General features: G+C 50.5%; 1 protein-coding gene across 10 annotated transcripts in view; it reads left to right on the top strand.

Moving 5' to 3' along the window:
- Positions 1 to 11,703: 11,703 nt before the first annotated feature.
- Positions 11,704 to 24,681, top strand: part of PUDP (pseudouridine 5'-phosphatase) — a 617,886-nt gene continuing 604,908 nt past the window's right edge. For 9 of the 10 annotated variants that reach the window (XR_006782650.2, XR_006782651.2, XR_006782654.2 and 6 more), the window contains exon 1: positions 11,704 to 11,826. Coding sequence is in view for 3 of the 10 variants with exons in the window: in XM_045813672.2 (XP_045669628.2) it covers positions 11,757 to 11,826 (70 nt within the window). In the remaining 7 variants the exon portion in view is untranslated. The remainder of the gene's footprint in view (positions 11,827 to 24,681) is intronic. The other variant, XR_015723235.1, reaches the window with a different exon arrangement.

A 24,681-nucleotide genomic window follows, 5' to 3' on the forward strand; every position in this document is an offset into this window, starting at 1 on the left:
CCCATTCTTAACAGTAACCCCAGATACTAGTGGCACCCCGAAACCTGGAGAGATATTTCATCCTGAATGAGCAGGACCCGGATGTCATTGCAAAGTGACATCTGGTCTCCCGGAGTCTCTGTGAAACTTATCTGTACGACAGATGTGTTATATAAGCTCGTGGTCCAAATTCTAACATGCCTCTGGATGCTTCCAGCCGCTGAACGCCATAAAGCTCAGTATGCAACGTCTAGGACAATACTGAAATGCTGCTACCCCTTTAATTCCCGGGTGAGTCACCCCCAGCAAAAGCGCGGCTTTCGTGGTCCCGGAGGGGTGCATGTGGAGAGCCGCTTCTGGCTTTCTCATTCACAGCCCAGCCCACTCTTAGCTGCTGCTATGGTCCCAAGGCATGGAGTGTGCAGGGAAAGATGGGACCAAAGGGGCAGAAAGTGCTCCTGTCAAGGGTCCTACTGAGAGATGGCTTCAGGCACAGTGGAGACGAGTTCTTGGGAGCCATCCAGGTGACTCCTCCCTCGTCCTTGGAAGATGTCTTACTGCGCTGTGGCTGCAAGCCTTCCCCCAGGCTAGTACCCGTCTGTCACTGAGGCGGTCGGGTTGTGTATCTTTGCTGTCCAGAGTCAGCCTCTATCAGCGCCTGGAGCCTCTCCAACTTCCTCACACGGGATCAGCCCCTTGTGCCCAGAGAGACTCCTTTGTACGGAGTCTCGTTGAATCCTCCTCTGGGGGGTAGACAGGAGCACAGCACTCTCAGGGCATGCGCGGGACACCAGTGCTAAAGAAATCCCCTCACAAACCCCTCCTGTCTCCTTCTGCACCTCTGCTACAGGGCCACGGAACCCGGGGGGATCCAGGCTACCTACATCAAAGATTCCCCCCGACACACTTTCTTTCTTTGCCCTTCTCCCGATGCTTTCAACCTAGTACCTTACTATGATACATATCCCCACAGGATGATTTATCTTAGAAAGTGCAAGGAGGACTTGGAGGCAGATGGGTACGAATTCAGTTCTGACCCTGGTACTGGCTCGCTGTGTGACCTCAGAAAAGCACTTAACCTCTCTGAGCACCAGCCCTCTTTTCTGCAGCAGGCAGAACCCTATGTTCCAGGGAAGCTTACTGATTAGGGACAACAGCCCAGGGCACAATGCCTGGCAGTTAAACAAACCCTCCTTGTTGGCAAATTTTAGTGTATGTAAGTGAAAATATTCCACTTGTTCAAACTATGTAAACCACTCTGCTTTGGGGTCATGAAAAGAAGAGGCTTTGTTTTATTAATTCACGTAGATACTTCAGGAAGTTGTTCAGTGCTGAACCTAACTGGTGTCTGACAGCCCTCTCACCGGGCTAACCACCAAAGGCATCACACGGGAACCCTCAAGCCAAAACCGGGTATGCCTCTCTACAGAGGAAGAGTCCAATGGAGAGACGGTGGCTGGAAAATTCTCGACTCCCACAGAACTAGGGCGCAATGCAGTCATTCGGGGATTAGCAAGCAAAGACTCATTCTCCAAGACCGGACCTAAAGACCAACGCTTGGTCATTAGGGCCTTGAATCAAGGAGCAAGCATCTCAATGCAAATCAGGCAACTGGACCAGCAACATGGCGCTCACAGAAGGGTTCCTGTCTTAGCCATATGGGGAGGACAGGGTGTGGAGTCAGAATCCACAATGCAGTCTTCCTGTTGTATGATCTACTGCGACCCAGCACGAGCTGCGTGTAGCTCTCTGTACACCCAGGATGAGCCTGGCTGTTCTCCAGCAAGCCACCCACCACCTTCGTAACGCCCAGAAACGCTAAACCATCTCTTGTCTTGAGACCCTCCCTGGTGATCACGATGAACGTTCCCGGAAGCACCCCGCCCCCCATGCAATTCATATGTAAGGCGGGCGGGTGCCAAACAAAGAAAGCAGATGGAAATTTCTCAGTTGTTTCCGGGTAGGTGTTTCTGGTCATTTATGGTTTTCGATTACCACGCACTTCTCATTGTTCATGAGCACTGTGTGTGAATTACACAGGGCTCTTTGATGTAATACATTCTCGGGCTTGAAGCTTTATCATTAAACCCATAACGAAGTGCTGGTGTATCACCTTCCCTTAAATGGCACTGTGGTCCACTGCAGGAGGAAGGACTCACAGGAACTGACTACGTCTAAGGTTCATCCAGAGTAGTTGAAATGGCCCTGGGGAACAGACTCGAAATACATGCTTTTCAGGGGCACCTGGGTGGCTCAGTCGTCAAGCGTCTGCCTTCGGCTCAGGGCGTGATCCCAGGGTCCTGGGATCGAGTCCCGCATCAGGCTCTCTGCTCCGCTAGGAGCCTGCTTCTCCTTCTCCCACTCCCCCTGCTTGTGTTCCCTCTCTCACTGGCTATCTCTCTCTGTCAAATAAATAAATAAAATCTTAAAAAAAAAAAAAAGTAATACATGCTTTTCAAATGTTCTCCCTTGCACGTTAAATATCGTGGCAGGTGACAAACATAGTCAATGGAAGTGTGTCCACAAAAGAAGAAAACACGTTTGTGGTACCTGTTTGATGCCCCCATTTTACGTAAACTATTACAAAACTCTTAAATCTGTGCAATTATATACACACAGATAGACACCCATGTTATACAGAGAAAACTTTCCTCTGAAGGACACACACGCATCTGCTTGCATAGATGACGCACGTGTACGTGTTAAATCAGCCTGCTGAAATGATATGCTATGACTTCTATTCGTAGGTTTCTAAAAACCACAAATGCACACATTTATATGTAATGTATGACATATTAATATGTATATATGGAAGACAAATTTAAATATTATATATATTTCCTCAAGTTTCTTAAAAACACACAATGAGGGGCATCTGGCTGGCTCAGTCAGTAGAGCATACAACTCTTGATCTCGGGGTTGTGAGTTCAAGCCCCACGTTGGGCACAGAGATGACTTAAAAAAACACAAAAGAAACACCCCCTCCTACACACACACACACACACACACACACACACACCTAGATTATCTACACACAGAACATCCCCCTGCTCTTTAGATTCCTAAAATCTTCACTGTTGCAAGTTCTAAAAAGTCTCATTCTGTACAATTCACAATGTAGATCTACTCTGCTGTGCCAGCTGCCGTGAACTGCCCTCCTCCCCTTCGAGGTCCCTATCCCATTCCTCAGCTCAGGATGGCACAAACACTTCATGTTACCTTTCTGACTTGGAAACTCTCACGAATGTGGGGTTCCTGTACCTATGAAATTAAATTTGATTTTTCTCCTGCTAATCTGTCTCATGGCAAGTTAATTCTGACAGCAGCTGGAAGAGTCTAGGAAGAGGTGAGTAAAATTCCTCCTCCCCACCTGCCATTATAGATTTATACCCAAACTGCACAAGAAAAAAAAAATTAAAAAAAAAATTCATTTTCTTCTTGGTTATTTTTTGGACCTTTTTCTTTTTTTATTCTTACTGTTTCTTGTTATTTATTTATTTATTTTTTGCTGGTGGTCTCCACAATATTTATTTCCTTTTTTTTTTTTTTTTGGTACAAATAAATATATTTGATTTTCACATTAGTTATGGTTTTGATTACTTATCCACAATATAAGACATTTAAAAGTATGTAAAGGAGCATGTGGGTGACTCAGTCAGTGAAGCATCTGCCTTTGGCCCAGGTCATGACTCCGGGGTCCTGGGATCATGCCCCACAGGGAGCTCCCTGCTCTGCGGGGAGCCTGCTTCTCCCTTTCTCTCTCCTGCTCCCCCTGCTTGTGCTCTCTGTCTCTCTCTAATAAATAAATAAAATCTTAAAAAAAAATAGAAAGTATCTAGAAAAGTATAAAAATAGACAGTGCTGCTTGTGCGTTCTTTTCGAGGAAGCCAGATCCATTTGGGCTAGGACTCCACCCTGCTCCTTCTCAGGTGTGTGGCCTGAGGTGAGGCAGCCAACCTCTCTCGAGCTGCATTAGCTCATTTATACTTAAGAATAATTACACCACCTCCCCAGCGAGATTGTTGACGTGGTTTATATAAACCAGTGAGCATGTCCTCCTCATTGGAGGGCTGATGGCTTTTACTACACTTGTGATGCAACGGAAACCCAATTTTGACCACAAACACCAAATCATTCCTTCCTGTGGACTCCCAACACCTGTCTTGCATAACTATTTCCAAGAACTGAGTGGGGCCCCCTGCATTGTGTATAACCTGCCACGTGGGATCAAAGCCTTTCCGACAAGCCCGTGGTGGTTTTATCAGAGTAGCCCTGTGCAAGATGTGTGCTCTGCGAGGTGAGGCTGAGTGGGGACTCTGTCCATCCGGGGGAGATCCAGCACACAGGGCCCTGGGCACCACTCCTGTGAATCAGGGGAAGAGACGGAAGGAAGCAAGAGGCCGACCTCCCCAGGCATATCCGCCACGGACACAGCTACCCCTAACAGGTCCTGGAGGGAGATCACTCTGCCGGATGATTTAGCCAGACCCTAAAAATCGGGAGGGGAAGAATTAAAAATGAGAGGGAGGGTGAGAGGGAGAGGGCAGGAGACCTAGTTGGGTGCCATGTTTCCCAGTGGTGAACAGGGCTCCTACCAGGGGGGTACAATGAACCTCGGGCCCCTCCCTCAGACGTCCAAGGTCATGTCTGGTCACCGAAGGATCCCAAGGGGAGAGAGGCAACTCTAGACGATGGACCTCAATCCCCCCAGTTTTTGAGCGTTCCTCCTCCCTCCATACATGCAATTTTGGATGAGTGCTATCTACTTATACATTTATATGCCACGTGTGTTTTTCCTCATCGGTGAAAGTTATAAAGTTCATGCCAGAAGTTACCTTTCCTTGTCATTAACTTAGATTTGCTTTGTACTTTTGTCAGAGAAGTTTCTCTAAGCCCTTTATCCATCTTGTAAGGGCTGATTTAAAAATGAAATAAAGAACCTATAAATACACTTAACCCAAAACATACATTGCATTAACCTGAAATAAAAGAGTCGAGGGCATGGACGCCACCTGAATCCCCCGTTATGTTCCCCAAGATACAGGGAAAGCTGATCAGGACACATGACCACCCACCGTGGAGATCACCCACCAGTGTCCATGCAGATAATACACACTGATAAGGCCTAAGTTGCTTCCTACCCTTTTTCATAACGATAACACCAGCAGAGGTTCTCCTATGCCCCCATACCACAGCAGAGTGAGTACCCAGCATGTCCCAGGAGGGGATCCGTGGCCACCTGGGCACCTGGCTGATTCGGTGGGTCTGGGTGGGGCCTGACATGTGCATGTCTGGCAAGAGCTCACATGACGCTGCCCTGCGGACGTGTGTTGTCTATCACAGTGAGCAGCAAGCTTGGCTCCTCTCCTGGAGGCAAGTCCTCTAGACTGTAGTCTGATAGCAAAGAATATCAAGAATAATGACCCTCTCTGCAAAGCGTCACCCACATCCCGGAGGGAAAATGCCAGGAGCGGCAAGTTCAGCCATTGACATACGCCAAGCCTCCGTTCCAGAGCTGCCTGAACTTGTGGGGAAATGAGGGCAGAGTGGGGAATACACCCAAGGCCTCCCAAGAAGGGGCCCCCGAGTTCCCTACTCCCAGGCCAGCTACATGCGGGAAGAAAGGGAAGGAACGTGAATCTGCATTTAGCAATGAAAATCAGGGTCCCTTCAGATGCCCAGTGTTGTTACAGGAAGTCCCACCTGCAGACCCATCGTGAGCCTGAATGCAATGCAGACACCATCTCCTTAGGGTGGAGTGAGGGGCCAAGGCCTTGAAAGCACCCAGGGCTGGAGCAGACACAGTCCACCTGCACCCAGCCACAGACAGCACGGGCATCCATGCATGCCACCTGGGACCTGGAGGTCCAGACATGAAGGAAAAGGTCATGGAACATGGGCACAGCACACTCACAACTAGAGACACACATTCTCATTCTCCACGGGGCTTCATGGCCTCAGCAACTCACAGTGATCTTGCTCACCTAGGGTCTCTCTTTGTGAGCAAGACAGCAACTGTTCTACAGGCATGGAAGGCCTCACTGTCCATGCAGCAATGAGCATGTGTTTGCCAGGAAAATGTTATAAAAATGAGTGGTGAAACTTTTTAGCTGCACAGGGAGTATGTTCTTGTTCTCTCCCTCTTGCATCCAAGTCAGAGGGCTCTTCAAACTTCATCATGACTTCTTGGAGTCAAGGGCCACGGTCCAAGGTACTGCATATATGGGTCAGAACCTCTGAACGTCCGAACCTGCTTTCTTGTTTCAGTAGGCTGCTGGATTCCAACATATGACTGCAGTATGTGTGCATGTATGTGTGTACGGATGCACGGATGGGTGTGCGGTTGGATGGGTGGATGGGTGGATGGACAGACAGACATACAGTACATACCTACATACATACTTTCACTTTAGGAGGTGCTACTGGCCTCTACCAGGTAGAGACTAGTGATACTGATAAACACCCCATGAGGTACAGGACGGTCCCCACCACACAGCATTACTGTGTTAATCGGCTACCACCGCCATTACAAATCACCACAGGCTAGAAATCCAAGATCCAGGCGGGCGTAGGATTGGTTTCTCTGGAGGCCTCCTCTCTCCTGGGTGTGTAAGATGCCATCTCTCCCCGTGTCCTCAGGTGGTTGTCCTCCCTGCGTGGGTCTGTGTCCTCTTATAAGGACACCCTTTGGATTGGATCAGGGCCCATTCCCCATTATTAACTTCGTTACCCCTTTAAAGACCCCATCTCCAAATGCAGTCACTTTAGGAGGTTCTGGGGGTTGGGGCTTCCAATGCATGAACTTTGGGAAACATAACTCAGCCCACGTTAATTTTCCTGCCCAAATGATCAACACCGTGGAGGGGAAAGCCTGGACTAGGGGTATGTGGGTGGGTGACTTCTGCACTTACTTTTTGCATCTCTACCCACATGCCGAGGCCCGGGGAGTCACCTGTAAAGTCTCCTTGAACGGTATGCTGTTCCACTGTGAGGCATGAAGCTTATACCCACGTTGCAGGGAAGACTGACCCACGTGGACACTGAGGTATGGAGGTCCATACAATAACCTGCCCTTCCAGTCCTCAGAGGCATGTCCCCACGATCACTGACAGTGACATGCGTTTCAGCCTTCTGTCCCCAACCACACCCTCCCCTTGCTTCAAGGCCAGAACAGATGGACCCTATCACCGCTCTGCTACCTTGCTGAGACTGCTGGCTCAGTCCTAACCCATAACCTATCTGTACCTTACACTGGGGGCAGCTAAGGGAAGGCCACCTTGCTGAGACTGTTGGCTCAGTCTTAACCTGTAACCTACCTGTACCTTACGCTGGGGGCAGCTAAGGGAAGGCCACCTTGCTGAGACTGTTCGCTCAGTCCTAACCTACGTGTGGCCAAGTGTCTTCTCTGAGCCCATGGCTGAGTGGTTTCTGGGGATCAAGGCTTTCAGCGTGAAACTGATAGTCCAGGCATGCTAGGACAACCTGGCCACCCTATCCAGCAGAGAAGTAACTACAGGTGTATGTTATGAAACCTGAAAATAACTCAATGGCAAAAGACAAAATAACACTCTATAATGGACTGAAAGTTTGCTCCCCGTCCCTGGTCCCCCACAAAATTCACAGGTCAAAGCCCTCATCCCCAGTGGGACGGTATTTGGAGGTAAGGCATTTGGGATCATGATTCTGACACCAGTTCCTATTTGTGGATTTTCCCACACCACGAAGTGATGCTCCAACCTCGCTGGGTGTCCTACAAGTCAACTCCACTCTGACACATCTACCTGGAGATGTGTCAGATCCCACAGGTGAAGCGCCGGTGTATAAGCCTGCTCCTCCCACCATCAGAAGCCAACTGCAAGCTGAGCTTGTCACCTGTGCTCCCTGACTGAGCTGCTCCCACCACCGCCTCTTGGGTTCCATTAATTTGCTAGAGTGGCTCGCAGAGCTCAGAGAAACGGTGTACTTACTCTTCACTGGATATGACAAAGGATCAGAGTAACATCCTCATGAAACAGACGCAGAGGGCAAGGTATAGGGAAAAGGCATGGAGCTTCTGGGCAACATTCCCCAGGCACCTCCAAGGGTTCACCAAAAGCTCTCTGAACCCCATCCTTTTCGGGTTTTATGGAGACTTCATCACATAGGCATGACTGATTAAATCACTGACCACTGGGGACTGACTCAACCTCCAGAGCTCTCTCATCCCCAGATCACGGGTGGGACTGGAAGTTCCAACCCTCTAATCTCATGGTTGGCAATGAGTCACCATCTTTACTTGAAGCATTCATGCATATCCACAAAGAGTATAAATACAAAGCCCACATATGATATATAATAAAGTACAGATACATGTGCTTACACATACGGAAAGGTATGCATACTTTGATGCATAACCCTCTGCCCTGCCACCATTATGTCTGAAGCCGGTCCCCTGCAAGTTCTCCAGCTAAAGGAATGGCGAGCCATGCAAGGAATGCTTGCCCTTGGAGAGAGCATCATGGGCTCTCCAAACTCCCCACAAAGCCTGACTAGTTCTGCCAGTGGTGACCTCGAGCGTCCGTCATGGCTTGCCTGCACACATCCCTTTGAGACCCAGCCCTAGCCACCAGCGGCTGTAGGGGCCCACAGAGGCAACCCGCAGGAAGGGGACGGTGCATCACCCTCACGCTCCCAGGGACCAGGTCGGAGCTAGGGAAGAAAATGAGAGCTGCTCAGGCTGAACCACAGAGCTGGGTCTGCTCCCAAAGATGACATGGGCAATGAGCAGCCTTCCAAGTACAACACAGAAAGCAGACACACGGACGGAAGGACCAACACAACAAAATAAAGAAGCTAAAATAAGCTAAGGCATACATATCTCTCTGCTTTACGATGAACGGCACGTTTCAGTTTATTCATCATGCAGGAAAGGACCGTGCTTTTTAATCTGCACGATCCATTGTAAACGTGTTTTTGATACCACCGTACTAGAGTTTACTGGGTCGTCTGTTGCATTTTAAAGTCTTCAGGAGGGGTACCTGGCTGACTCAGTTGGTTAAGCATCTGATGCCTTTGGCTCAGGTCATGATCCCAGGGTCCTGGGATGGAGCCCCATGTCTGGGCTCCTTGCTCAGCGGGGAATCTGCTTCTCCCTCGGCCTCTGCCTGATGCTCCCCCTGCTTGTACACACTCTCTCTCTCTCTGACAAATAAATAAATAAAATCCTTAAAAAAAAATAAAGTTGTCAGGAAAAGTGAGCCATCAACCCACGGGGAAAGCACAATTTTGCAAAAATAAATTGTAATCCGTGCAAGGAAATCCATCCTCCCTCTCCACAAAAGCTTTGACTGCTGGGAGAATTAACAGAAGTTAACATGCATTTAGTTACTTACATAGAAACCACTTAACATTTTCAGTTTTTTCCAATCTAGCGTGTGACCAAAAAGCATGATGGTTCTCACGGTTTTGCCTTTTGTTTTTTCGTTTTTAAATAAAGAGGTATCTCCCATTGTATGCAAGAGATGTTTCTGAAGAATGTGGAAAACAAAACTTAAAAAAAAAAAAAAAAAGATTCGGATCATGTTTTCATGTCTGTGGAGAGGCTAAGTCCACAAAAGTCCCCAGGACATCTCTTCTGCAATTGCAACAAGGTTTTGCCAGGTCAAAGGAGGTGAAGGGGAAACTCCCAGCTGGTACCTTGGTTCCTATAAGTGAACAAACTGGATTCTCTGCAAGAGCCATGCCCAAAGCCACAGTGGCTGGAGCAGAGCAAGGGAGACACTCCAAATGCCTCTCTTCCTCACCTGCATTTACGAGTGGGCTTATTTTTGCAGCAAATCTGTAGAAATCCAGACAACTCTTGAGACTCCTTCTAGGGAGCCAAGTATCCCTGACTTAGAGATCCACAATGCAGCTTCTAGGTGACTCCCTGCAGTGCTTAATTCTTAGTCCTGGCGCTGGAGGCTTTCTCCCCTCTTATCTAAGGAATCAACTCAACGTAATGTTACAGTGGGAGAGGAAAAACATCCCCGAAGGTTTCTTGAGACTGTAGGAAATTCGGGGAAAGAGAATTCTACAGGCTCCCGCAAGCAAGCACGGGCATACCGCAGGCATTAAAAAAAAAAAAAAAAAGTTGGCATCCTAACACCTAGGTAGCTCGTGGGACTTTACTGGAAGATAGTCTTCTCCCAGCTAATTGGATTAAAGCTTGGTCGTAACTGGGGTCCTCACAAAGAGGAGAAACCTGAACGCAGAAATAGACCCATAGAGAAGAGATGATATAAAGAGATAAGATAAGAAGGCCACGCACAAGCCAAGGAGAGAGGCCTGGAACAATCCCGTCCTCACAGCCCCGGGGAGGCATTAACTCTGCTGCTGGCACGTTGTTCTCCGACTTCTGGCTTTTCTAGAACTGTACGGGAACACATCTGTGGTTCAAGCCACCCAGCCTATGGAATTTTGTTACAGCAGCCTAGCACGCTGGGGTCACAGTCCTCTCCCTAACTGGCTGACCAACTGCCTTCTCTGAGGTCCAGGGTCCCCAAAAAGAAATCATGCTTAGACTCTCCCACAGCAAGAACTCCGAAAGACATTCATTCATTGACCGTGTTACCATTTGCTGATACTAAGAGCTTGGACCTGCGTTGTCTCCATTAACACCCACATTTTACACACGAAGAAACTGAGGCACAAAGGTTCCGCTTGCTGAATCCAAGCTGCCCCCCACCCCCAAGTGCGGTTTTTGCAGTTTCTCAGAAATACACCGTCTGGAACTTTCTAACTTATGCTTCTTTAAAGAGGTTCTATCCCTGTGCATAAACATGTGCATGCAACACCAACCAACAGTAAACAGAAACAGAGTCAAAAAGGTGTTTTTTGAGACTGGCAAAAAAAAAAAAAATTCAGGTTGCATTCACAGAGCGGAAAAGTAAAAAAAAAAAAAAAAAACAGAGCAGGGAAGGCAGACAAGGGGCAAAGCACGTTAACAATTCGGTTCCGGCCCTTTCCTATCACACCCACCCCCCCAGGGTTGGTTTTGGAGCACGCGCCACTCTGGGACGCACCGGGACAGGCCGGCACGGGGGCTGCAGACCCGCTCGCCCCTGCGCATGCGCCCGGCGAGCTCCGCGGGGCGGCGGGCGCGCGAAACCGGAAGAGAAACCGGCGAGGGTCCGGGACGGCCGCTGCGGTTTTTAAATAAAAGGTGCATACCCAGGCCATTTGGGCTCCCATATACCGGGGGGCTCGCGGTTATACCAATCCGAGCACCTTTACAGGCCTCCCCCCGCCCCCAAAGAGCCCCATGCACCGATCCTCTAGGCTCGCCCTCCTTCCTCACGCCCTCTCCAAACAAGTCCTGCATCTGCCCCCAAGACCGGGAACTAGGCTCTCCGCGGCCCCGTTTGTCGGGGCGCATGCGGGCAAACTTGTGCCCGTTCGTGGCGCATCCCCATTCCGCAGCGCCCGCCGAGGGGACCGTCCAAGACGCGCCCGCGCGCGCGGGACACACTAGGGAGAGCGGAGCGCGCGTGCGCGTCGCGGCTCAGGGCGCGCATTCGACGACCCTCCCGAGACGGCCAGAGGCGCGCGTGCGCAGTGCGGCTCAGGACCCGCAGCCGGGCCCCAAGAGCGCGTGCACGGGAGCGGCTCAGGACGCGGAGGCGCGGACGCCCGGGGTGCGCGTGCGCAGAGCGCCTCGGCGGGGGGGGGGGGCTAGCGCGCAGCCCTGAAGCGCGCGTGCGCGGCCCGGCGAGCGCGCGCACCTCCCTCCGCCCCCACCTGGCTGTGACGGCGGCACAATGGCGGCTTCCGTACCCCCGCCGCGGCCCGTCACTCACCTGCTCTTTGACATGGACGGCCTCCTTCTTGGTGGGTAGTTTGCGGCCGCCACCCTCGAGGGCTGTCCGCGGGAGGGTACAGGGGCGGGGGGGGTGCAGGCTCTCAGCGCCGGGGCGCAGCGGCGGGGCCGAGTCCGGGACCCCCGGGTGGGCGGCGGGGGCGCCGTGGGCCACGTCAGGCCGGCCGCGCGCGGGGCTCTGGCGTCGACGCCGCCTGGGGCACTACTTCCGGCGGCCGCGCCGCGCGTGGGGACGGAGTGCGTGGGGGGGGGGGCGGCGCGTGTGGGGGCGGCGCTCGGGGACCACCCTACGGGCGGGAGGCTTCCTTCCTGTGGCGGGTGCCGGGACCGCGGCCGCCCGGCCTCAGTTTCCCCGCGTGCACACCAGCCCGGCGGATTCCTGCCGGCCTGCCCCGGGGCCGTCCCCGTGGGCGCCGGGGTGCACGCACCTTGCTTGTAGCATTCTACAGAGCAGGGGCTCCTCAGCTCGCCGATTGGGGGACTTCTGCATGCGGTGGGGGTGAGCTAGTTGGAGGGGGCTGTTGCTGGAGTCCAGGGGCGCGCTGTGGGTGCACAGGACCGCCCCACCCCACGGCACATCATCCATTCTCGGAGGCGGAGGAGCCCTCTTTACTGCCCTGGCTGCCCGCAGTGACCTGCAGCTCAAGTTCACCTGAGGAGGAGCTTGGCAGTGCAGGGCGTGGGGTGGGGGGCGCACCTCTCACTCGCCCAATCGCCCCATCGCACTCTGCATTTTGACCCAAGTGCATGAAAGTTCAAGAAGCTACCCTGTGCTCTTGATGAGAAGGAATGTCAGTCCTTCTACGTGCTTTCAAACAGTGAGATTGATAGTCGATGGTCAGAGGCAGGAAGGTCACCAGCCAAGAAAAGTTCAAGTGGAATTCAAGGAAGAGAACGCTGAATGCATAAATCAGCAGAGAACTGTCCTGAGCGCTACCCATCAACATCATAACCCCATGAAGTTATAGTGTTCTGACCTCATAGCCTCCAGAAGCCATCCTGGAACTGTAAAAATGCCTGCACACCCTATGTGGACTCCTGACCTGGTGGAGATGTTGACACATTATCGCTTCCTGTCCTAAAACCCTGCAGAGTAGAAGAAAGTGGTTGCATTCACAAATGAAAACAAACACTGCAACTCAGAGGGGTTAAGTCTCTTGCCCAAGGTCCCACAGCAAAGAAGGAACAAAGCTGAGGAATGAGTCCCGATTGATCTGATTCTAAATATAGGTGATGTGTTCATCTTCCCTGGTCAGACCTTGCCCCCCTGCTGATCATTTGCTAGGTGGTTCTGTGGTAATTAAGACATTTTTTTTTAAGGCACTCAAAAAACAGTCACTTGGTTCTATGATCCCAGAGATAGAGACGGGATGGATTCCTAAGGAGGAAAAAAAAACTCCCCATAGAGGTCACTAATTGCAGAGAACAGTGTATGCAGCTACTAAATCTGAAATGACTCCATTTCAGAAACCTTCTGGGATTCATAAGTATAGTTTGTAGACATGAATTTTCCTGCTCAGGTGGTCAGGAAGTTAAATTGTCCAATACATTCCTTGCCCTCTAATGGAAGGTTCAAAGAACCTGTTGTGGGTGTCTCATAAATATTAATGCAACCGAGATGTCTCATTAAAATTAAAGTGATTACACTTCTAAATGAGCTGGATCCTTGCTTCTGACTCCAGATTCAGACACAGCTATTCCCTGAAGCCATGAATGTGGCATATGTGACCACGGTACCTGCACGGGCAGCTATTAAGCAGGGGCTCCACTCGCTAGGTAAGGACCCTTAACGGTCTAGTCCCAGGCACTGTTACCCAATCCTTTGAACTGGTCAGAGAACCCAGAATTTATGTCATTTGGGAAGATTTTCTCCGTATTTTCTGCCCTTTTTTCCTCCTCTCTGCTTTAGTATTCTTGGAGGTAGTAGGTTTTGCAGAACTTTCTTGGAAATCATTTATTCCATTCTTTTACAAAATGTCTTGTATAAAACACCGCTGTCCAGAATGTACTGCTTTATCTCGTTTGGTCTAGCCAGTTATCCCCGCTCTAGTTCTTCAGCGCCTGACTTCATCCCGAGTGTCTGTTGTCTGTGTAACCCTCTACCATCAATTCATAATGAGTCCTTTTGCAGTAGGTCTGCTTGTTTGAATTGCGAATGCGTTTCCCCTGGAAGTTCCATTTGCCAGTGTAGCCCCCAGGACTGGTGTTCTCAGGGGGAATGAAATTGAAAACAATTAGTTTCATGGGGAATGCTTATATTCCGGAGAAGCTTGTGTAATCAGAGGAGAATGAGGAAGTAAGTGGAGATTTTTGTAGAAATGTTGGCAATGACAGGGCACTTTCCAGTACAATTGAAATAGGAACAACGCTTTCGGATTCTGTTTTTTGTTGACACAAGGTAACAATCAACTATGATTCAAGTAATAATTTTGGTTCTCAAATGCCATTTAGAAAAAGAGGAAAGGGGACTGAGATTGTTTACGAACCAGGACAAGATTTCGAAGGAAGAAGATGACAGGTATTCAACAGTATCTCGGCACCTGGATAGGGAAGATTATCTAGTTCGTAAATAACTGAAATTAGGAGCGCAAGGGGTGGGCCCATTCTCTTCAAAAGACAAGACGTTTGTTGTGCGGAGCAGTGCTGTTTAACAGAAATAGGGCTGCATAAAACATTGCACAACAACACTGAAGCAAGAACGTACAGATGAAACGAACTTGAATGGTCTAGTTTTTTTCCTATCTGAACATATCCAAAATACTGTGAGTCAACACATCAGTGTAGAAATTTCCCAGGTCTGTTACACTCATTTTTGAGACCTGGCCTCTGAAATCTGTGTGTCTTACACGTAAGCACATTTCAGTTCAAAGTAGCCACGTTTTAAGTGTTCCTTAGCCACATGCGGTGAATGCCTGTTGTATTGGACGGTCCAGTGAAGGGCTTTAGGAAGCAACCCATGATGTCTGCTATTGATAACAGGGCCAGGCAGAGGGGAGGGTGGATGTTAAGAATATTCAGAACGTTGGAATGTGTAAAATGTAGCGCACATAAAACGTATTTTCTAGGTGTCTGATAGTGATTATTTAACATCCATTAAAAATTTGCAAAGAAAAATGAGATTACCTTTACCTTCTTAAAAATCAGAAAATAATAAGAGATAGGTCTGGGCAAGGCCATGAGAAGAATATTTGCATTGTCGAAATAATTTACCACGTCTCCGTAAGCACAGATTCCAGGATTTCAACAGGTGATGCTTCGCTTCTCTTTTGCACACTAGAGTACATGACCTGTGCTGGACGTCTTTGTGCTCCCTTAGTTCCCGACCTGCCAAATGATAGCACCTGAGACCTGCAGGTGCGTGTTTGGGGCTCTGGACAGCCCGTAGGTTCCGGGAGGGGCAGGGCCTTTTGTGACTCTCAATGAGCTCAGAAAGTCGCTGCTTGACTGGACCGCGTCACTGCTGTGCCCAGTCTATGGTCAGAATCCGTGTCGCAATGTGGTTCTCCTCCTATTCGCCTCGCCTAGGCTAATTTCTTTCCACACTGGAGCGTCCAGGAAGCTGATGACAAAAATACAATTCCCTTCTATAATGTTACTGCATGCTCCACATTAATTTTCTTGGGAACCAGAACACATTGTCATCTAACCCCCCACGTGATATGCAAGATATTTTTGAAGTGGAGACAAGGAGCTTTTCACAGTGTCCAGTGGTTCTTCTCTTTTATGCTCTGAACACACTCTCAGGGTCCTGGCAGCTCCTCAGGAAGGTAGAGCAGAACAAAGGGTTGTTGAGGTGCCTTTGTATGTGTTTCTCATCTGCCCTGGAGCTTGCCGAGAGCCCTCTCCTGGGTGCCTGAGATAATCGGTGCCTGAGATAATTGTCAGTGCACAGTGCATGAGATCATCAGGGCATGTATGGTCTGCATTGTGGAAACCCCCTTTGTTGTGTGTCCTGGGGTCTGATGCCGGATTCCAAGGGCTGCCATTCACATTTTCTGCCCCGCTCCCCTGGCAGCTAACACCACGTGCTGGGGTTTTAGTTCGGCTTGCTGGGTGAAACTTAAGTTCCTTCCACCTTTGCAAAGAAGTCTGCTGCAATTCGGAGGCCAGTGGGAGGCCTGGTGACAGAGAAGAGCCCACACCAAAGGCAGCCCTGAGTCCGACTTTCTTGGTTTGGAGTAAGGTGCTGGTGGGGGCCCTGGGGAAGGACCCTCCCGGAAAAAGAGACTCTGTTGTATGTTGCAGAACACTCGTCAGCAATACCACCATCAAAGTACAGGCTGAACCTGGTAAACTCGTCCCTTTTGGGGATGCTTTCTACTAGACCTGAACTGTGTCCCCGTCAAGTTTGTTCTTGTAGTTAGTGGTCACCACAGCTGCTCCTCTTTGGAGAATAATTGAAAAGGGATCGAGATCCACGTTGCAAACTGGTGCTGATACTCGAGCGTTTTCTCCAGCCGACAAGACTGCACTCTTCAGCAGATCCCCGTCTGTGCAGGTGTGTGATGCCCTGTCCTTGCGTTCTCCTGCATTTCCGCACCTCGCAGTGTGCTTCGTCGGGCCCTTAGATTCACAAATACTGTCGTCGTGGGAGAACCACCATCCTCCTATTGTCTCATGATCCGGTTTTAACTTTGTTCCTTCTTTCTTCTGGAAGGGCTGTTCCTTGGGGATTCTTTGGTCTTTCTTGTCTTTCTGATGATGTGACGTTTACCTCAATTTTTTTTTTTTTTTTTAACTCGTGTGATTTACATTACGCTCTGTCATTTTCCAGGAGTAGTGCAGATTTAAGGCCTTGTAAAAGAGCAGGGAAAATAATGCCCCTAAGAAATGTCCACTAAAAGCACTCATTATATAGATGCCCAGATGACGCGTCACACCTTGGGGTGAGGTATTTGAAAAGTGACTCAGACACAGCCCATAGCTGGAACATAGAATATCGTACCAGAGTGGATTACGTTTGGAAAAACATTTCCTGCTGGCAAGTGTATGCGTCTACCAGTGACTAATCATGAGAGCATTTGATCTGTGAAAACCTTCACTTAATTGTGAAAATGGGTGGGGGCGGTCTGGGCCGTAATGTGCAGATCTCTGTGGTTAAAACTGCCTCAAGGGCACGTATGGAGAGTTTTCTTGAAAACGTAGTAATTGTAACACACGTCACTTCTGTGCGACAAGCGTGGTCCCCCTTGGCTTGGTAGAGGTGGCCTGCCGTTCTAGCACATTGTAGCGTACCTTGTGAGCCTTCGGCAGGCACCTCACGCCCTTCCTTTATGCTCTGGCTCCCTCACATCCTTCCCTGTGATGTCAGCAGTCAGTAGCTAAGTGTCAGTGGGAAGAGTGTCTGCACGAAGAGGGACCCCTGTCTGGGAGAAGGATGGTCACCTCCACACACCCTTGCCTGGCGGGCAGTTTCATGGGCATTGCTTGTGCTGCTGCGCTGGGCGGTTGGTAGCCATTGACTCCTGGGCCTAAGAGCTAGATCAAGGTATAGTCCCCTTTGTGATCAAGGATGCTCTGCTTAAAAATCTCGCAGATGATGTGGCTAGTCGGGGAGAGATTGAGGAGCAAACTAAAGTTTGTGCAAACCCCAGTAGACCGTCCTGTCTCTACAGGAAATGAGAACAAGACCAGAATCATAGTTTGCACATCTGAGCTAATTTGAGGTTTGGGGGATGAAAGCCAAACTCAGCAGCACACTTCCCTCCCTCTCGTGTCCTGAAATCCCGACTCTCCACACCCTGTATACGTAAGAGAAGTGGGGTGTCCTTGATGAGAACTGTTCACGTCCTTGCTCTTCAGACCAGCACTGTCCATCCCGCAGAACTGCCTGCCATGTGGGAATGTTGTCTGTCTGTACTGTGGACAGGAACCACACGTGCTCCCTGCGTCCGTAACGTGTGATGAGTGCAACTGAGAAACTGAATTTCCCCTTTGATTTAGTCGTACTTTACATTTAAGTAGCCTCTTGTGGCTGGTGGTCACCGTGGGGGACGGCACATCTCCAGAGGCGTGCATTCACTCATCCTCGTCTGTTCAGAAACTGTGTGGTGGCCAGGTGCTGTACGGGATTCAGCACAAGTCTCTTCTTTTCATCTCAGAGTGCAGATGGGCCATAAACTATGGTGAGTGAAATCTGTGCGTAACTTGATAACGAACACGGCAGGGGGATGATAGGGACAGAGCCGTGCTTTGAACAGGAAGCACCCGAAGGATGTTTCTCAAGTACACAAAGGGGCAAAGAAGAAGAGTGGACATTCCAGACCAGGAGAAGAAATGGGTTGAGCAATAAACATGTTGCCTGAAGCAGAGAGACAGTATTTTTATCAAGCAGACAGTTTGAGTTTAAAAAGGAAGAAAAGGATTCTCAGTAATGATTGTATTGGAACGTGGAGGTGAGGATGTCCTCTTGGTCTAGCGGAAAATGCTCTAGTGTTTTCCAAACCAGTTCCTCGTGGTAGTTCTGTCCCTTTATCCTGTTAAAAATCAGAAAAGGCCCCCCATTCCCCAGTCACGTAACCTTTGTTTTCCCCCACGATGGTGACTTCTGGAAGAGTCCAGGCCGCTTACGTTATGGAATGTTCTGCATTGGTTCGGGATTTGGGATTTGTCTGGTTGTTTCTACCTGGTGTCTCCTTACCTGTTCCTCTATCCCCTGTAACCTGGAGATGATGTCCAGTGCGCAGCTGGACTCAGCCGTTTCCGGCAAGAGCTTGCTGACGCACCTCGTTGCCTCTTTGGGGAGATTGTTGCATGTGGTCTGCTCTGTCGCCCTAGTCCTAGCCTGCTGACAAGTCTTGTCCTCACAAGCGTTGTGGAACCCAGTGTCATCCTTCATGGTGGCCCGTGGGGCGTTTTGGGGAGAACTCAGGAGCCTGAGAGACCAGGTATAGGCAATGGCCATGGCGCCTATGTGTCTTGAAGGCCTGAACCATTAGGCACAAAGACGGGCCAGGTGTGGTTTCGGGGAACATGGCGGCCTCCTTAGCACTCACTCTGAAGAGAGGGTGCTTGTGGGAACCTAGGGTCGGTTTGTCCACATGCATACGTCTGCGGCCCGCGGAGCATACTGCCTTTACTTCCTTCTCATTCCCATCACAGGCTGTGATCTCTCCCAGTGGTTGCAGGGGATGCCGTCCAAGGGCATTCAGACCTCTGGCGTCAGACTCCTTGGAAACCAGAGACAGATAGAAAGCAAATACAGTTGTCTACACTTTGTCTGCTTTGGAAGGGTTAACTTCATTTTTCTTAACTTATTTTGGCTGTGTAGAAGAGTGTCCTTCTTTTTTAGGAGAAGCGTGCCGAGCTATAAAGGAATGAAGTGTCATGGTGTCTGCAAATTGTAAGGTTTGGCCGCACCGAGGCTTTGGTTGTATGGGTCTTTCCCTACTACTTGGAACTTTTCCGTGCCGTTGAAACCTACCAAGAGGGAACGGGATGATGAAGCCTTTAGCACGAAGCACGAAGAAACAAAACCAAACGTTAACTACTAGGTCATAGTCAGCAGATTGTGCTTAAAAAGACAAGAACGTAAAAAGACATCGTTAACATTCACGTTAGAAGTATGAAGTAAGACCTCCAGAACTCTCAGCTCCCTGGACACTTGAGGCGGCATTCCCGGATGTCGTGGGGCAGCGGGAAACATTGGGAGAAGGCGAGTTCCCTTTTCCATCTCGGCCCTCTGTTTCTCTGTCTTGTTGTCACCATGTTGTCACCGTGCAGCGGGAGCCGGCCCTGGGGATTTGGAAAGCAGGACCAGATTTTCTTGTGGCAGCACGTTTCATGGAAGCTGACGTTCTGTCAGGAGGTCACATGCGAAAAACAGGAATAACGGCTTCCTGAGTTTCTTCAGAAAGTGGCCACCTACCATCCTCTGCATTCGCGTGGCTCACTGGTTAGACCAGGGGACCGTGCCCCTCTGTCACGTGTGCCGACTCCCTGTGATCTGCGGACTGATTCTTACACACCTGTCAGCCGACTTCGGCAGCTCTGGACGTGGGCTTGTCTTCTCTCTCACTACCTGTAGGCTACCACGGTCCCAGGAATCTTGACGTGATTGAGTGAACCAATGGGGTGATTCTCACCCTGCTGCCCGCGTCTTTTCTCTGCTCCCTCGAGCCCAGTCTTATCCCTGGCAGCAGGGCCCTGGGGGGGCGGGTCACCGATTCGAACGCACATACAAACTTCTCCTTCCCTTGTTTACCTCAATTTCGGGAGCTTGGAAACCCTGTAGCTCTTGCTTTTAAAAACAAAAGTTACACGGTGATTGAAGAAGCGTTTCCCACAGCAAGGTGTTACTCATATTTTTGTTTCGGCCACAGATACTCAAGGATTTCATTAAATACCCACCATTTTGCTGACTTCAGTACAGCCTGGTACTGCGTGCTAATTTTCACTCTACATCTCTTTGTTGTTCCCCTCCTTTGTCTTTTTTTCTTTTTTTTAAATTTATTTGTCAGAGAACACAAGCAAGGGGAGTGATTGAGGGAGATTGAGCCCGCTGCGGGGCTCGATCCCAGGACCCTGAGATCAAGGACCGTGGGGCTCGATTCCAGGACCTGAGCCGAAGGCAGATGCTTAACCAGCAAAGCCACTGAGGCACCCCTCCCTTCTTCGCATCTTAACATGAATCATTTCCTTTGGTTAAATTGATTACTGCCTGTAAGCACAACACTTTAAGGCCACCCGAGTCTGTACACTTTGCCACCCTGTGTTTTGAGCTCTGTGCACACATTGTGATGACCACGCATCAGCTCGTCATATGGCACGCTTAGGTGGCTGTCTCCTTAGAGTGGCATTGTCCTGGACTTTGAGATTTAGAATCAAAGCACCTTGTCCTCCCTAAAGAGAAACTGAGGCAGGCCAGCCCGGTGCGCTTGTTGCATGCAGAGCTGAGTAGAAACCCACAGCCTAACTTCTGCATCTTTGCGGACAGGCTTGCAGCCACGTGCAGGTTCAGCATATCCCAGACGGGGTGTGACGTCTTCTTGGACTTCAGAGGCTTAGCCAAGTATAAAAACGATCGGATCGAAGACCATGTTGATAGGTGACCAGGGCCCTTACTGCACTGTTCAGTATGATTCCACAAAAGAGTTTTCATCTTCTGAACACATGATGCAGCCCTCTTTATCCCACTACCGCGCACTGTTAGATCGAGTAAAATAACATCCCCGCTAGGTAGGAGGATGGCCCTTGTCTGCCTGAAGAACTTCCCATGTATGTGTAATCGCATCTGTGATACCAGACATCTTGCTGCGTACCGTCTCCTGCTTGTACTGCTGGGGCTGGCAATACAGTGAGGTCGGATTTGGAAGGTGTACTTCTTTTTTTTTTAAATTTATTAATTTGACAGAGAGAGACGAGAGACAGCCAGCGAGAGAGAGAACACAAGCAGGGGGAGTGGGAGAGGAAGAAGCAGGCTTCCAGTGGGGCAGGGAGCCCGATGTGGGGCTCCATCCCAGGACCCTGGGATCATGACCTAAGCCGAAGGCAGACGCTTAACGACTGAGCCACCCAGGCACCCCTGGAGGGTGTACTTCTAACGTGGCCTCTTCATCCACGTGCTGTGTTGCAGTGAGTTCCCAGGAATCTACCGGCATGGTTTCCTCTTTCCGGTCAGGCCAGGGAATGGTCCTCCTGACGTTGATGCCTCCCCCTGGACAGGTTCCTGGCCCATCCTTTCTCAAGGGAGGTGATGCTTGCCTTTTCTTCGGGATGAATCATGGCTGCTCCTTATTTCTAACGCTCGTATGCGTCAGCATACAGCACGCTAAGTCCGCCCTTCACACGAAAACAGAGATGCTGCTTCAACCTGGTGGTCCGGCCAGAGTGCATTGCTCCCATCTCCATGCTCTGCCACGTTTCTTGGAAGGGCGGCCGCATTCTGTGCCCTGTTCCCTCACTGCCCTGTGCTCCCGAGAGCTGGCTTCCATGTCACGGCCCACAGAGGCTGTGCCTAGAATGGGAGCAGACTTCTGTGTTGCCACATCCTCTAGGCACTCTTTTCTTACAGTTCCAGAACTCTCTGCATCAGTGCTGCTTCCCCACTCCGTCCTTGGGAATCTGTCTCATTGGCTTTGTGGACCGTTCCTCTTCTGGCTTCCTCACGCCTTTCTCTTCCTCTTTAATTTCTGACTGGCTTGGACCCCCTCTCTGTCTTGGAGATCACTTGTGAACCAGCTTCGGTGAACGCTCTTGCTTTCAGGACTCTTTGACCCTGTGGTCTGCCCTCCCCTGTCTCTTGCATTGTTCAGTGCTTCCCCGTCACCACCACACAACCCTACCCTGATACACCGTGTATCTCACATGGAGCCTAGGATTCTCTACCCGGTCTGTTCCTCTCTGGCCTTCCTGTGAGCCACACACACACACAGAGACTGGGAGTTACCTGCAAATCCTCCCTTCCTCACCTCTGTCCCACCTGCAAAACAGTGCAATCCTTACCTTTTTCTAAATACTGCAGAGCCATTTCGACGTCCTTCTGAGGGCCACTGCCTTTCTGTAGGCTCTCAGTGGCTTCCTCACTGAACCAGTGCATGTCGAGAGCCTTTCTCACATGCTCCGCGCCTTGGGAGCATTCGCAGGCGGTCATATTGCTGAGCTCTGCCCGCCGGTGACAGGCTCTTCGTGCTGTCATCACCCGTGCTGCAGAGGACGGAGTGGAGGCCTCAGGAGCTCAGGCAGTGACGGCGGCACTTACTGCCTGATGCCTCCTGTCACAGCTGCAGAGAGAGGCAACAATTCACCAAACACAGGTCTTCTCAAGGGCAGTTCTGCACCACCCCCCTGCAAACACCACTGGCGATGCTGGAATCCTGCTGCTCCTGTGGGTGAAACTGCAGGGTCCCGGCACCCAGGAGCATTTGGATGAAGAGTGTAGTCCTCACCAGCAGCTTTCCCCTAGAATGTTCCTACATTTCTTTGCACAGTTTGGCCATAAACAGGTCCCTAATTACTTTCCAAGAGAAAGAGCATTGGTGCAGTTAAAAATAACCGTCAGCTCTATCCGTGGCATGTGTGGTGCCCTGTCCTGTGGGCTGCATGTTTTTGTGCTTGGGTATGTGCTCATGACACAAACATGGAAGTCATCTCTGGCTCTTCCAGTTGCAGCCTGACGAGCTGGTCCCTTCCTGAAGGCTCCAGCCATATCTCAGCTGCCGTCTCGTTAAACCAGTTGTGCTGACCATGCCTGATTGCCAGCAACCTGATCAAGGCATTTAAAGTCGCTCACTGGGTCTTTGGAACAAGACAGGTAGCCAGCCATCCAACGTAGTGAGGTGGTCTCAAGCGGCTGGCCTATACGTGGGTCCGTCCAGATGGCTGAAGACAAGTGGCACTTTCTGCTGTTGAGGCTTTGTTTGTGGGTTGAATTTTAGGTTCAAAAAGCAATTTAAGGAAAGCATGATAGGACGGATCCACAAGGACTCTCAGAGAGGGGTGGTCAGGGCGTTCATTCAGTTTGTGAATCCCACAGGCTTTGCTAACGGGCCCCTCAAATGCCGGGTACTGAGAGCAGGGATGGATCCAGCCGCGTGCTTCCAGGGGCATGGTCAGGGCTGCCGTGGACTGTGCACGGGGGGAATGACTTTCTCCATCCTACTTCATTGCCATTTGCGCGCTGAGCTGACCCAGTTTCCTTGGGAGCCAGGAAGAGGAAGTGGGCCAGCAGCCCAGGGTGCCTCCCAGACAACATTCATCTTGTGGTCCGAGGTAGAGCTGAGGGAGTGAGTTAGGTGGAGGAAGAAAGGTGGAGAGTATCCCGGGCCAGGAGGACACGGTGCTCTGGCAAGGTGTATCTGATGATGTGCACGTAGGGAGATGGGCTCGGAGGCTCGTGTGGTCGTCTAATGCATGACACCAGGACTGTGGTCATTTCTGGGGCCTGGTAGAACAAGGTACCACATACTGCTGGCTTTAACGATTCTCACCCTGTTCTGGAGGCCACAGGTCTGAAATCAAGGTGTGGGCAGGACCGTGCTCCCTCCCAAGGTTCTAGGGGAGGGTCCTTCCTGCCTCTGCCAGGTCCTGGGGCCTCCGTTTCTCAGTTTGTGGCCACATCCCCGGTCTTTACATGGCTTCTCCTCTGTGTCTGTGTCTCCTCTTGTGTCTCTTAGAAGGACACCTGCCATTGGATTTGAGGCCCACCCAAGCGAATACAGGATGACGTCATCTGGAGATTATTGACATAATCACATCTGCAAAGGCCCTTTTTCCAAATAAGTTCCCATGCACAGGCTCCAGGTGGGCGGGACGTGGATACATGTTTTTGAGAGCGACTGACCGCGCACCCCACTGCAAGGACACAGGGTTGGCGTGGAAGGAAGAGGAGAGGCTGATTCAGAGGCTTTTCAGTTCATGGCGTGGTTTGCAGGGACTGAGGGAGATGGAGGTGGCCAGCGTTCCCTTCCGCCTTGGCTGAAGAGCAGTGGCTTGTCCTGAAGTACACACTGGAGGAAGCAATAAAGCTTCATAGAAGTGAGGAGTTCTGTCGTGGACACGTGCACACGTTGAGTTTCAGTGGCCTGGAAGTCTGGCAACTTTGAGAAGCATGTCATGGAGAAAACTACCATGATTTCCCAGTGGACACAGGCAAAATGCTTGATGCTGACACCCTGCCAAGAACATCAAAACAGATGGCCGTCCCTCTAGGCCCCTCTTTGTCTGGTGACAGCCTCTGGAAGACCATTCAAGTTGACATTGTGAAGTCCCTCTTCCCACATGCAATGCACAGACTCACAGAGCTGGATCATGGGTTTGGGGAGGAAGGATCTGGAAATCCGGCTACATTGACTTCTACCCATCTTGTTCCATGTGTCTAGCTTTGCTTTGTTCAGTTTTGCATGGAAATAGAGAAAAAGAAACTGATT

The sequence above is a fragment of the Ursus americanus genome, chromosome X, assembly GCF_024610735.1.
Source record: "Ursus americanus isolate L20-20 chromosome X, mUrsAme1.1.p, whole genome shotgun sequence".
Taxonomy (NCBI): Eukaryota; Metazoa; Chordata; class Mammalia; order Carnivora; family Ursidae; genus Ursus; species Ursus americanus.